Source organism: Lactuca sativa, chromosome 7 (assembly GCF_002870075.4).
Source record: "Lactuca sativa cultivar Salinas chromosome 7, Lsat_Salinas_v11, whole genome shotgun sequence".
NCBI lineage: Eukaryota > Viridiplantae > Streptophyta > Magnoliopsida > Asterales > Asteraceae > Lactuca > Lactuca sativa.
This window is the reverse complement of record NC_056629.2, coordinates 95163752-95179031: the sequence shown is the minus strand read 5'-3', so window position 1 is coordinate 95179031 and position 15280 is coordinate 95163752. Positions and strand designations below refer to the sequence as shown.

General features: G+C 32.6%; 1 protein-coding gene across 2 annotated transcripts; it reads left to right on the top strand.

The window, feature by feature from the left end:
- The first annotated feature begins 10967 nt into the window (after positions 1-10967).
- LOC111903628 (receptor-like protein kinase FERONIA) lies at positions 10968-14697 on the top strand. 2 transcript variants are annotated; one of them, XM_023899389.3, is made up of 6 exons: positions 10968-12111; positions 12525-12811; positions 13411-13549; positions 13664-13800; positions 13890-13956; positions 14207-14697. In XM_023899389.3, the coding sequence occupies exons 1-6, from the start codon at positions 11064-11066 to the stop codon at positions 14518-14520; spliced, it is 1992 nt and encodes a 663-aa protein (XP_023755157.1). In that variant the 5' UTR covers positions 10968-11063; the 3' UTR covers positions 14521-14697. The 2 variants fall into 2 exon arrangements, with proteins under 2 accessions (XP_023755157.1, XP_042752587.1); XM_042896653.2 differs by lacking the exon at positions 13890-13956 and having other exon boundaries at positions 14207-14349.
- Positions 14698-15280: the final 583 nt, after the last annotated feature.

The following is a 15280-nucleotide window of genomic DNA, read 5'->3' as shown; positions in this document are numbered from 1 at the left end:
CCGAGGCTCAGAGAGTGGACCAGATAGACTGAAGGCCCGGTGCGGGCGGACCAGTCATACTATAGACTCAAAGAGTGGACCGGGTGAACTGAAGGCCTGGTGCAGGCGGACCAGTCACACTATAAACTCGATATGCATTGTTGTTCTGTTCATGATATGATACGTTATGTGTATGGTATTGTGGTTGGTATTTTTGGGGTAACTCACTAAGCTTCCGGGCTTACAGTTTCAGTGTATTGTTTTAGGTACTTTAGGAGGCCGTGGCAAGGCGAAGGCGTGATCGTACTGCTCCTCATGTTTTATGATTTATGTGGTATGGTTCTGGGAAATGCTCTGATGTTTAAACTATTTTGAAAAAAAATGTATGAACTTAATGGTTTTGAATGAATTAAAATGTTTTAATTTGGCTCGAATTTTATGGTCGTTACAACTTTCTTCTCTCTAAAACCCCCATTCTTCCCCTTTATGAATTAGCTCCAAAACCTATGAAATTACCAGCAAATATCCCTCATCTTACTCAAGAATCTTCATCATTTGAATTTGATTTTCAAGGTAAAATCAATTTCCTTCCATTTTCTTTCAAAAATTTCAAGTTTTCTTGCATTTTTCTTCCTCTTCTACACCATTCTTTATGAAAATTCATATCCATGTTCATGCATGTTGAATTTGATGATGATGGTGGTAGGATTTCACCTAAATACAATGTGCATGTTATTAGAAGGTGAAATCCAGTGACCAAAACCTAAATCAAATCCATAAACTTGAGTTTTAACAAGTTTTATATATAAGAAAACAACATGCATTCAAAAATTTCATTTATAAACATTATTTTGCACAAAATAAGTTCATTCATGGTCTTTAAATCATAATGCATGTGATGAACATCAAGCGTAAATGCTTGGTGATCAAATTATATTGTTAAGAAGGTTCATAAAGGATTTATTTACAACAAATACCTAAAAATCCTTTTTTGCTCAAATCCGATTTTTCCCTGAATCAAAAAAACAAAATATGATGATCTGGAAATTTTCAGAAAATAATTCATTTTTCTCGAATTGTTGTAATATTTTCAAGAAAATAAAGCAATACTTCACATAAAATACTTTTAATGTCAATAAATTTTGAGAAAAATTCTACGATGACCTATTCATCGGTGAAAGACAGTTTATGAAGTTTCATGAATTTTTATGGCTATTCTATTTATTTCAATTTTATTATTGTTGAGAAGAAGTAAATGGTAAAATACAGTTATGACTGTTAAAACCCATTTTTGTTACTTTTCGCACCTTATTGACATTATAAAACCTCCATACAAAAATTTATAGATTTTTCCTTGATCATTTCTAATTTTTCCTGTATCTAATGAATGTTTAAGGGGTTAAATTGATAAAAATCGCTTCACTTATCCATAATTCATGAAAAATTTCCCAAACATCTTTTATTACAGTAGAATCTCAAATAAAATTGTTTAGTAATTTTTCTTTTCTACCTACTATTTATTTCGAATTTCTTGGTATTAAACAAATCTAAAACTATAAAAATGGGTTTTACAGCTTATAAAGTTCAATGATCATTTTTCCAAGCTTCCAAAATACTGTAAATAAATTAGCCAAAAAGTTTGAGGATTTATTTCAACTATTTGCTATATATTTCCAATTTCCGAAGATTAAAGATCTATAAATCCAAAATCGGACTCCACTATTTGAAAATCGCTTTCAAAAATTTTCCCAGCTTATCTTTATTGTATTACACTTCTATAAAAAAGATTGATAATTTTGCTTAACTATTTACTATTTTTCCATGAATTTGTGAGGATTCAAGTGGTTAAATATGAGAAAACTAGCTATGCATATGTAAAATTTATGAAACATTTTCTAGAAGTTGTTGATTGCAATTAGGACACAAATAAAAATTTTTGTGACTTTTAATTGCTATTTTCTATTTAATTAGAATTTCATGGTGTAAAACATAATTAAATTTCAAAAACCACGTTTTATTGATCAAAAGTGCCATTTAATATTTTTCCTAGTTTAAGGATACTGTGAAACAGTTACACAAAAACTATAAGAATTTTTCATGATCATTTATTATTTTTCTGTGATTTTGTTATTATTTAAGAAATTAAAATGGTGAAAAATAGTTAGACAAATAAAAAATTCAAGAAAATTTATCTTAAGGTCTTTGACTTTAGGTAAAACTGAATTACAAAGTTTGGGAAATTTAGAAGTAAATTGATTTAGTTTTTGAATATTTAATCTTTGGAACACCTCCTAAAATGTGAACTTTTAACATTTCAATAATGAGAATTTCCACTTGAATTTGTTATATGATAAATTGATTCATCGAAATCAAAGTTTCACATAAAAATGTTTGTAATTTATCAATATCAATTTTTTACATATTATTGGCATAATTCTATTGTATAAGATAAAATATAGTAATATTAGATTTCAATTAAAGACTCACTAGTGTATACCATTATTGTAGGACATCGGTAGTGGTACGAGTGGAATTTAACTCAAGGCATGGTTAACGTCATCACGAAATAAGTTGTGAGTATTCACAAACCCTATTTTTGGTTTTTAATATTTTGGGTTGAAAAGCATGTGGGTTATACAATTATGTTCATTGTACTTATTTTAAATTGTATCAGATGTGATTTTCTATGTATGTGTTTGAAATTGTTGATTCATGAGGCATGTATCATGGTCAAGTCCCTGGATTCATTTCACACATCTCATTAACTCTTTAGAGCCCATGGTCATTATGGATAGCGCCATTAGGAGGTAGACTACACCTCACACGCGCAGTTCACAGGATGTATTTTACCATATTTTCTAGTATGTTAGCGATAGATATAGTATTCAAGAGGGCACTCCTCGGTCATAGGCTTGGGTAGTGAACTCATAGGTTGATCACTTTGCACATATGAACTTTGGTTCATATGTTGGTATCAATCTTTGTTTCTGATGATGGTAACGAAATTTGTTTCTCATTTTAGCATCAAAATTTATTTCTCATGATAATAACAAACTTTATTTCTCATGATAACAATGAACTTTGGTTCTCATGTTAGCATCGAAATTTATTTCGCATGATAATAACGAACTTTATTTCTCATGATAACAATGAACTTCGTTTCTCATGTTAGCATCGAATTTTATTTCTTATGATAATAAGGAACTTTATTTTCTCATGATAAAAATGAACTTTTTTAGTCATCTTAGCAATGTACTTTTAATTATCGCACTTATTTTTAAAAACTGAAGTTCTTGACTTATAAATCTTTTATCTTGTAAACTTGTGAACTCGCTAACTATTTTGGTAGTCGAATGCTCATTTTACATGATTTTTCAAGAACTCGTCTATAAGATGGAACTTAGGGACCATCACATGTAGGATCATTCGCATGGGTTGTTTTTTTTCAAATACATTGTAATTTTGTAAAATTGTTCAAACTCATTATAAATTCTAATTCTTTTAACAGTATGGTTAGTGTTGTCTTTTAACTTTTTGCAATGAGACCCTTTGTACTTTTGTGCCTCGTGTTTCCGCTTTAGCGGTGTGTGACATATTTATTAATCTTATAATAAATCAATAAATCATTCTCTCTCTCTCTAAATGTCATCATATTCAACTACTAGGTTTGAGGGCAACCCAAAGGAACTTTGTTAATAATTCAAGTATATACTAATTTAGTTATTGGCTTAAACACCTAATCTAATAGTATGGGAATAAGTAATGACAATTTTTTATTCATATATCTCATGTCTTGATTGTTGAAAGACTTATTTGCCCCTCTTTATCTTTCCATGACAGTTTGCCCCATTTTTTGTGCTATTGGCAGAAGTTCTTCTATAGTTTGTGTCTTTTTCTATTTTTTCTTTTTTTCCTACTCCATATGTCCCAAAAATTAACAATTTTTTAGAAAGATTTGAGGAATTTTCATTCTAAGGGATATTGCCTCAATTGTGCGATGAGCCTAAGGGATTAAAAGGTAGTATGTCCATGGTAAGTTTTAATTAAAATATCCTTGATTTTGAAATTTACTAATAACAATCTTTAAATATTAAATTCATATTTGTGTCAATGATGAATTCCTTTTTAGTCCTTGTTCTATCTCCCACTTGCCATTGTAAATGCACTCACTGCCTTGTTATATTATTGTTATGTGGTCTTCTAACCCATAAAAATAATCCCAATTTTTTCATCTTTAAGTGATAGAAATAGCAACATATTTCATTTATTTGTTTATTACCGCATTCGACTATTAGTTCTTTCAATCACACAATTTTTTTTTCTTGTGAAGGAAATGAACTATGATAATAAATTGTTGTATCAGGAGTAAATGAAAGGCTGATTCTATAATAATAGTTAGTAAACAAAAAATAAAATAAAAGTATGTTGTTGTTTGTTGCATTTGATTGGCTAAAAATGGTTATTGAAATACGTGACAAAACTTTTATCTTCGTTTTTTACGTCGTATCTTAATTTCATTTACATAGCGATTGATTGAAGATGAAAGTTCAAGAAAATGGGAGAAATTATGGAAGAAGGGTAATTTGGTGTTTTTCAACTTTCAGTTATATACCCCAACTGTTTGATATAATGTCTAAGTGAAGGCTAACATCTCGATGAATTTTTTTTTTTGGAAATGTGAGCTATGCTAGGCTGTGGGAACCAAAATGTTGCAATCAAACCTTAATCCACCACTCCATCGCTACCTCTAGTCGTTGGATTCATCACCACACATAGTTTTTGCCCAGGAAAGAGTATTGTATCTCTCTCTCTCTCTCTCTCTCTCTATATATATATATATATATATATATATATATATATATATATATATATATATATATATATATAAGAGTAGTATAAATTGAGAACACCAAAAAGATTGAGAACGCGAGAACATATCTGACCCATCTAAATATTCAAATCTAAGACTATTATCAAGCGGGTCATTTATGTTAATTCTAAAACTATTGGTATTAAAGTGTCTTTTAAAATGGCATAAGTGTATAACTGTAGTTGAAACTTTAGGTCAATCCTATAATTTCTCATTCTCACTCTTATTTCCATTCTCCTTATTCATCTCTCTCTCTTCTTCTTCTCTCTTTCTCTCTCTCTCTCTACCACCTCCATTATCTGCACACCACGATCTCTTCATCTCTCATCCTACCTCCATCGCACCTTCGATTTTCGTAGCTTTAATCGGACCATCGCAAGTCGCCAACTCAACGCCGCCGTTTCTGGGTTAGGGTTTCAGCCGACAAGGTTTTTGGGTCGAGCATCTTCTGTTAGTCAAACACGTTTTTGGTTTGGGCATTGTTTCTTATTCAACCGATGAGACCAAATGAGGCGTCTCCTTCTTAGTGCCATCATTACCGATTATCGCAGCCACAATCAAACTTCCACCTTGTCTAAATGCCATCACTTGCAAGAGGATTTAGAGAGAGAGAGAGAGAGAGAAGGAAAAAAATATCCCCGATAGGGTTGTTAGTGGCGAAACACTATGGAATTAGGGTTTCTGGAGTGATAAATGGTCGGGGGTGACCTCCTTTGCGCATTTTCTACCTCGTATACTCCTCTATCGTCGTTGCTTTCATCGATGCAGATACACAAAAGAAAATAAGAACCTATGTTATTCATTATTCTTTTCTTAGATTGAATCTTGCAAATCGATTTTTTAAGGAAGGTTTCTACAATTTTTTAAGGAAGGTTTCTACATTTTCAGATGGCTATATTTTAAGCTAAAACACTTAAATCTAGTGAGTTATTTTATATGTCTAATTTTTATTTCTTAGAGCTTGATTCGTAAACTATTATTAAAAAAAAGATTTGATTTTCAGGACAACTTTACTTTATTATTATTTGTCACTTCACTAAAGATGGGATTGTGAGGGAAGAAAGCATTGTAGCGTTGTATTAATTTGTGAAGGTTTCTACATTTTCAGATGGCTATATTTTAGCAGTGTATTCATTTGTGAACACTAGTGTATTCGTGTGTGACACTGAAGATGGGATTGTGAGGGAAGAAAGCATTTTAGTGTTTTATTCATTTGTGAAGGTTTCCACATTTTTAGATGGCTATATTTTCGAAGTGTATTCATTTGTGAATAACAGTGTATTCATATGTGAATTGTATTTATTATGAATAGCGTATTCATATAACGAGTGTATTTATTTATGATTAGATGTATTCATTTTATAAAGAAATGATAATTTCTACACTATTTTTATTTTCAATTGATGAAAAATGCATTGAATTATTTGTAAATTGATGTATACTCATTTGTGATTGGAGTAGTATTAGGTTTTTTGAAGAAAAATTTCATTTGTGAATACAAGTGTATTGATCTGGGATTGAATTTCTATTTTTTTTTTTTAAAAAACAAACATGAAATAGGAGAACAAAATGATGTTTTTAAGAATTTGTTTTTTTTTTCAGATTTAAAATAAATTTGAGTAAAAATGTGTTTTATATTCTATTAATAAGAAAAAAACTGAATATTTCTTTGTTTTTTGGTAACTTATCCTAAATTTAAGGGAATTTGATTGAATTTTATTTTATTTTATTTTAATTAAAATATACACTTACTAATATACTCTTATATATTGGTTGGTCCAGAACTATTTTCACGTTCTCAACCTTTTAAGTGTTCTAATTTGATATTTCTCTCTCTCTCTCTCTCTCTCTCTCTCTGTGTGTGTATATATATATATATATATATATATATATATATATATATATCGGTTCCTCTCTCTTACTCTTTATGTGTATATGCTTAATTGTATGTGTGTTTGTGTTTCCTGGCATGAAAGGATGGAAATCATCAATCCTAAAGACATTATGGATGGTAAGATTTGTTTTCTCTATGTTTTTTTTTATAATTTTTGAATATATGGAACTACAAATGGGTTTATACTTAATGTTGATTTTACAAGAATTTAGAGATTTTTGCTCAGAAATTAGAAATATTAATATAAGGACGCTGATAGTATGTTTATTAGGGGTGAGCATTTGGACCGAACCGGACAGGACCGGTTATGGAGAATATTGTGGACTGTGGACCGAACCGGATGAGTCGTATCCGTATCCGTGTCTGGGTTTGAGTCGAGGTTCGGGTTTTCCGGTTCTTGGACCCATTTGGACCGGTACAACTTTAATTGCATAGAGTCCAAGTCATTAAAATAAGTTTTTGGGTTTAATATGGTACAACTTGTAAAAATGATTACGTTTCCGTTTCATGCATAACTAATCTACCTTGAGGTTATAATATTATAACTTGCAAAATTAATTTTCCAAATAAAATCGACTAACATATAAATCAAGTTCACCAATATCCCTTTCATATGATTTATCTGTCAAAGATACATAAAATTCAGAATTATAGACTAAAATAATAGTTAAAAAGTTGAAATATTTCAATTTTGATAGCTCAACTTTGAAGGATTGTAACTCATTGAATATAATACGAAAATCAACAAAATTATAGTCTAAATTTATCTACAAACTGTAAGCTAAATGTTGGAAAAACCCACAGGCCAATCCGACTTAAAAAGAATAAGTTATGGTTGTTTAAAAAATTTCACATATTACAAAATTTTAAAAAACTTGCTGAAAAACTAAAAATTTTCAGCTTTGTTAGCTCAACTTTGAAAGACTGTAACTCATTGAATATAATACCAAAATCAACAAAATTATATTCTAATTTCATCTGCAAACTGTAAATTAAACGTTGGAAAAAACCGTGTGTTGATCCCACTTAAAACGAATGAGTTATGGTTGTTTAAAAATTTTCACAGATTACAAAATTTTAAAAATGTTGCTGAAAAGCTTAAAGTTTTCAGCTTTGATAGCTCAACTTTGAAAGACTATCACTCATTAAATATAATACCAAAATCAAAAAAATTATAGTCTAAATTCATCTACAAACTATAAGTTAAACATTGGAGAAAACCACGTGTCAATCCGACTTAAAACGAATGAGTTATGATTGTTTAAAAAAATTCACTGATTACATTTTTTTTTAAAATCGGGTCCAACTAGTTCTAAACCCGATAAAAACCAGACCGGATCGGGAAAAAAACGAACCGTTTTTGATGGATTCCTAGAATCGAGAACCGCCCCGGGGGTCCAAAAAAACGGTCCGGTCCACCGGTCCAAATGCTCACCCCAAATGTTTATCATGTTACGTAACGGGTAAGTTTGGGGATTTTCTCATTATTTTGTTAGATGAATGGCATAACTGAATGTCATAACTTGAATGACATAACTGATAGTGAGTTTCTCGGAATCTACATATTTGAGAAAATCGGGCTGATTTGCATTCTATAAGCTCCAAGAATGATCAAGGTTTATCATATTCTTACAAGCTTGATGGGGGAAAAGTAAAAAAGAATCTAGTTGGAATGCAAGGTATATTTTCTCAAATATAACTATTTTATGGGTATTTTTGATAAAAAAAAAACCTTTATGGGTATTTTTGATTAAAAAAAAACTTTGTCACTATGTTTGAATGTTAAGGTGTTGCTCCTGTATTGCATCTGTCAAGAGTAGTTGAGAAACCAAGTGGTCGAGTTACATACGAAGGATTGATTAGATTTACGGTGGTTTTTTATTAACACTTGAGTTGGATGATAAATTATATTTTGGTCACTATGTATTGTTGATTTTTACAATTTCGGTCATTATTTGTTGCTCTGGTGACCCCAATTCATATTTCAGTCATTATATTTTGGTCCCTATGTATTGTTGATTTTTACCCCTCCATGGTCTCAATTACTCATATTTGACCAAACCCTAAAGTCAACAGAAGTCAAACTCGTATCAACAGTCCATGTTGACCCCAACTCGTCGAGTCCCTTCGTTTCCTCATAAGTCTCATGAAAGTCCAGTTCAACTCGTCGAGTTAACCCTCCAACTCGCCGAGTTATCGCATGATCAAGCTCACCGGGACAAAACCCTATCCGACTCGTCGAGTCATCCTATTGACTCGGCGAGTCCCTTTAGCCTAAATCCTCATTCAAACGTTTAAGGCATATTTGCCACTCTAAACTCTAGATCTAACATCCCAAGGCTCGAAGGTCACGTAAAGTTTCGATCTTTACGTTCATGAATGGCATATTTGCTCCATAATGCCAACACAAGCTCCAACAAGGGTTAAATGCACAAGATCTTGCCTTTAGCTCAATAAAGTTTAGGTCTTTGGACTCACAAGACCTCCTACAATCCAGATCTGAGGTTTTAACCTTAAATCATGCTCAAAGGACTCCATGACAAAAAAGGATGGGAGAAAACCCTAGAAAACTCCCTAAACCAAGATCTTATAAGGACATGATTCAGTTAGCATCTTTTTACCTGCTCTTGAAGCAAAACCCTGATGAACCTCTAGATCCAAAGTCCCCTCTTGATCCAGGCATGATGCTCTTCACTTCACTTTCAAAAAGTGTACTACTAATCAGAAGATTAGCTCATCTCTCATTCTTTAGCTCAAATGGATGATTAGGGTTTCTCTCAAGGATGCAAGGTGGCTGGTGACGCGGAAATGAGGACATAAGTTCTCTTATATAGGCCCCAATCTTGGGAAATTAACGTTTCATTACACAGCACCAACTCGACGAGTCGGCTCTTTGACTCGTCGAGTCCATTCATTAATCCCACGTAGCCATCCCGACTCTACTCGATGAGTTGGGCTCACAACTCGTCGAGTCACTCAGTAAATTTAAAAAATAAATACACCCAATAAAATACTTTCGGGATGTTACACAAAGAGAACTATTCTTTCGTCTTTTACTACTTTCCTTCAAAACAACTCAACAAGTAACTTTCGTGCTTTCCTTTGAAGTTTGAAATTGGGTGTGTAATTGAAAAAATCAAAATTTTAGACATCTGTTGGAAACATAAAATTAGGTTTCCACTGAAAATAAATTGTTTTCATGATTGTGTTGTAATCATCTTGTTAGATGTTGCTATTGATCAGGGCCGGTCCTGAAAAATGAAATATTTTTAAAAGCCTAGGACGAACAAGAAAAAAAAGGCCATTATCTTTATTATAATTTTGTATTTTTAAATAAAAATATATAATGAAAAAAATTTGGACCCTGTGCAGCTGCCCACTTTGCCCTCCCCTCTAAGCCCCCGATGCTATTGATGATAATGTTTTTTACATCTTCAAATTTTAGGATAATTTGATTGGTACTCTTCTCGACATATTTAACTTAGTTGTCGAATAACACCACGTCATCAAACGCTGGTTTCTACCCTTCAAAATCCACCACATAACTGATTTCAATCAACGCCACAAAAAGTTATTTATTTGATAATAATTCTTACTCCATGGGAAAGGAAAGTTCTAGTCGCCCTTTACGTTTATAGATCCATTAGGGCAACACTTTTGTAAAATAAATATCACTGTTGGAAAGATGCAAGACATCAAATCAGACGGAAGATCCGATTTTGGTAGGTGCATCCATTGTGAGGAGGCAAGGGTAGAAAAAACAGAATGTATTGGAATTCATAATATATAATGGATAAAACTTAACATCTTAATTTTATTATTAAATTCGGTGTGGTTATTAGGAACCACATTCCAATGCCATGCAAATAAAAATCGCTAGCTTAGGGGTATTTTAGGTCCCCAATATATATCAAATTTATCATTTCCTATGAAAAAACAAACATTTTACTCTTTGACGCTTTACAATGTAGAAGATTCTTTGTTGACTATTTTGGTTATGAAAGTTTCATTTGTTTTGAAGTTATCTTTCATGATGTTTTACTGTCAAGTTGACACAATCCCAGAATAGCTTAAACCATAATATTTAAATACAAACACGTCCAAGAAACTTTCTTTAAACATTACCATACCAGATGTAGAGACCAACTACGAATTTTACACTATAAAAGTCAAAACAATCCATCACAAATGTCAGCAACCTGGGGTCCATCTCTCTTTCCAGGTAAGAAGATTATCATTTTCTAAGTTGACAAATATGAAGTACGAACCATTGCAAATTCTTATTCAATTTCTACTTTCTTTTCTTCTTCATCAATAATCATGTTGTCTACTAATAGCAATGGCAAGGAATCACAACCCTCTACAGAGTGCTCACAAGCATGCCGTAAGTTCGAATTTCCTGAGATTCTCTTAGCAACCGCTAACTTTGACGAATCATTAGTAATTGGGAAGGGAGGTTTTGGAAAAGTTTACAAAGGTAACATTATCAATGGAAAAAGTCTTGTGGTTGCTGCCATTAAACGGTTGGATTCCATGTCCACTCAAGGGGCAACCGAGTTCTGGGCAGAAGTTGAGATGCTTTCAAAGTTGCGCCATTGTCATCTTGTGTCTTTGTTTGGTTATTGCAATCACGAAAAAGAAAAGATCCTCATTTATGAGTATATGCCCAATGGAACACTCGAAGACCACCTCCATAAACTTGGTACCCCTCTTTCTTGGCTTCAACGACTCAAGATCTGCATAAGTGCAGCTCGTGGATTAGACTATCTCCACACTGGCACAGGGATTGATGTCGGGGTTATACATCGTGATATCAAAAGCTCAAATATATTGTTACATGAAAGTTGGGCTGCTAAAATTTCGGACTTTGGGTTGTCTAGAATAGGCCCAACCAATCAGCCATCTACTTATGTCAATACACTTGTTAAAGGTACTTTTGGATATTTGGATCCAAATTATTTCACAACTGGAAGGCTGACTAGGAAGTCTGACGTGTATGCTTTTGGGGTGGTTTTGTTGGAAGTGTTATGTCGAAAACGTGCAGTTGATAGAAGTCTTGATGAGGAGCAATGGGGTTTAGTGACATGGGCTCAAGGTTCTATCAAAGAAGGCAGTTTAAAGAACATAGTTGATTCTGAAATAAGGGGACAAATATCCACAAAATGCTTGAAGGAGTTTTCTCGAATTGTAGAGAGATGTTTGCTCAGCAATCCAAAGCAGCGGCCTACAATGGCTGAGGTTGTGGTCAGTCTCGATTCTCTAATGATCTTACAAGAGAAAACCAATACATCTTCGCAGGGTGTGGGCAAAACAATATGTGGAAAAATGTTTGATATGTTTCCCTCCACCTTGGATGGAGAGAACTCTGGTACTTAATTCGACCTTCCATTTAATTGTGTATATAGATTCTTTAAATATGTCTAGGTTCATCTTTGCATATATTAGCAGAACATTAATGATAATATAAGAATGTCATCTTCCACCTCAAAAGTCCAAACATTACTTATGCGTTAAAGAGTATTGATGTTGATTTGTACAAATGTGATAAAATCATGTGCACCAATGCTTTTCTTGTCGTTTCATATGACACTGTTTGACCACTTTATATGTTCAACCTAACTCATTCAAAGTCCTTTGAAGTCCATGTACACTTCCTTTGTGACAGTGGACCTGTACAATTGTACATGTATGTTGATTTCAGTGAAATGAGTATGAACAAAATCACATCGTATAACAGTTAATATAGTGATTATATAATCTTCTTGTATTCATCTATTTCAGTCCCAGGTGATTCAAAGGTATCAGATAATTACAAGGCCAAGAATAGACTTGCAGGTGATACATTAGGGTCTAACAACATTGATTGCACCAGCGCTATTCCAAGTCTGAAAGTATTTAAATTTTCTGATTTGAAAAAGGCTACAAGAAACTTTAGTCAGGATTTGTGTATGGATGATTTTGGAGAGGTGTTCTTAGGTTGGATTGACAAGAAAACATTCGCACCTTCAACACAAAGTACAGGCTTTGCTGTTGCTGTTAAAAGGTCAAAGGATCTTCAACAATGGCAGGTAAGTATCAATAAATATACCTAAACTTAAATCTATAATCAAGACAAGAACTTTAGATTTCCATTGGATTCTTAAGTCTTTGTTCTCCTTAATTTCACATTAAATTAATATTCATTATGTTTGAGGTTTCTGCTGAACAGTTTCTCATACAAAAAGTTAAATGCCCAAACTACAGATCTGGGATTGTTCTTCTTTTCTTAACCTTTTTTAGGGGTTAAGTAAGTCAGTTTACTTTAAGAAATAAAAGTTAATAAATTACTTGTGTAGAACAAGACATGATGAAATTTCATTGAAAGTTACCTCCAAAGTCTATATGTTATGACATGGACATATGGTAAGACTTGATAAAAAAAGGTCATATCATTCTAACCTGGTGAAGCAACTCTCGTATTGAAAACAAGTGATGACATATGAAAAAGAAAGAAGAGAAAGAAAGGATAACAATTTTGTGCATGGTCTAGGAAGCCCGTTTTACTTTTTATCATTTTCTTGCGTTGGAGAGAAAGCAAAAGATAGCTGAAAATTTTCATCATGTGTACAATGCTACAATTTTATTTACTCATTTTTGCTGAATGTAACTCAAAATTTTGTGTGATCAGAATGTGGTGACAGTTTTAGGATTGTTGGCTCATTCAAATATTGTTAGTCTCTTGGGATACTGCGATGATAAAGAACACAAATACTTTCTTGTTTATGAGTACGTGCAGAACCAAAAATTGAGTAACTTTTTATTCCGAGGTAATATACTTGAATCTCTCTTAAAACCTCTTGTTGGATTTATTTTTTACTCAAAATTTGGATTGTTTTAATGAAGTAGCGCATGTGATGTGTAATTATTTTTCAATGCACCAGGTGTTGTGCAACAACTTTCATGGGGAACACGACTTATGATAATGATAGGAGTAGCAAATGGACTTGCTTATATGCATATGTCAAAACATCAAGTCATACATGGTTTTCTTAAAAGTTGTAGTATATTGATCGATCAGGTAGTCCTAAGCTACTTATGTTTTTTGTTGGTTGGAGAACTACTTCAATGCTTTGGTTTTATACCTTTAATTTTTACTTGTTATTACAGGACTTTAATGCAAAACTAGGGAGTTTTGAGATGGCAAGATTTTGTAATGATATTGGGAATATAGATGGTAGGTTACCTTGTAACAAAGTGATATTATTTACAAAACAAATCCTTCTTACAAAACCATAAGTATGAGCCCGCTCAGCAACATTCCCTAACTTAAATATGAAGAAAAAACATCATACTTGTACATTTTGTCTAAACTCTTATTTTTACAATTATGATGGCTTGTTTTCAATAAATATACCCAAGTATGGTGGTTCCAAAAGTTTCTCCATCTCCTTTGTGATTATAAAGTATGCACTTTAATATTGCAGGTGAATTGAGCATGAAGACTGACATTTATAGTTTTGGAGTGATTTTGTTGGAAATCTTAACAGGCCAACGAGCACTGGATTCGAAACGTCCGCCTTATCAGTTTGATTTGGTAAAATGGACAACTCCATTCTTAGCAGACAGAAGAGAGCTAAAGAAAATAATAGATCCACGTCTTGAACAAAACTACCCCCTGGAACGTGCTTTTGAATGTGCTGCACTGGCTTTAAGATGTTTAGCTAAGGATCCTAAGGATAGACCTACAAGTGAAGAAGTTTTGTGGGGCTTGGAACAAATATACGTTGTAAACAAATAATGGATAAATTAAAGGTATGATTTTATACGTAGATTCGTTTGGCTGGGGTATGGAGAAGGAATTATGCTATTTGTAAGACTTGCATTATTTTTTCTAAATTGGGTTATTGTGTTTGGGATACATGTTAAAAATTTCAACATCAGAGGTTTAATTTGAACCATACTTTCCGCTGAAAAATCTCTATATTTATTCTTTTTTTTTTTTTTTTTTTTTTTTTTTTTTTTTTTTATATATTTTTTGATAAGAGACCAAAGCTAATTAGTTTTTCATCTATTTTTCCTCTCAAAAAGAGGTGCCAATTTTGTGGTATTGAAGCCCTCATTCTCTCTCCTCTTTCTTGAACTTTGGTGCATGAACTAAGTGTAAATTCTTTAGAAAAGGTCAAAGACTTTTATTGATAGGAATACCTTTTATATACAAAGGATCGAAATCTATAAATAAGGAAACAAACTATTCTTGTGTAAGAGACAACAGAATATCATTATTCAAAGAGTTTATACGACTAATACACCCCCTTTGTATGGGCCGAAGGACGCAAGCATAGACCGGATCGATAATTGGTGAAAAGTTGTCATGACAGGCCTTTGGTAAAGTTGTTGGCGTATTGGTAGTCCAGCGGTATGTGGACTATATGAACAACACCAATGTGAACCTTTTCGCATACAAAATGAATGTCAAGCTCCACATGTTTGGTCCGTTGATGCTGAACTGGATTTTTTGATAAGTATATTGTAAAAGTATTATCACAATAGATTATATA

Coding starts and splice junctions, on each gene's coding strand:
- LOC111903628 (XM_023899389.3), top strand. CDS start 11,064: ATGTTGTCTACTAATAGCAATGGCAAGGAATCACAACCCTCTACAGAG. Junction 12,112..12,524: donor CTTGGATGGAGAGAACTCTG/GTACTTAATTCG, acceptor CATCTATTTCAG/TCCCAGGTGATTCAAAGGTA. Junction 13,957..14,206: donor TGATATTGGGAATATAGATG/GTAGGTTACCTT, acceptor TTAATATTGCAG/GTGAATTGAGCATGAAGACT.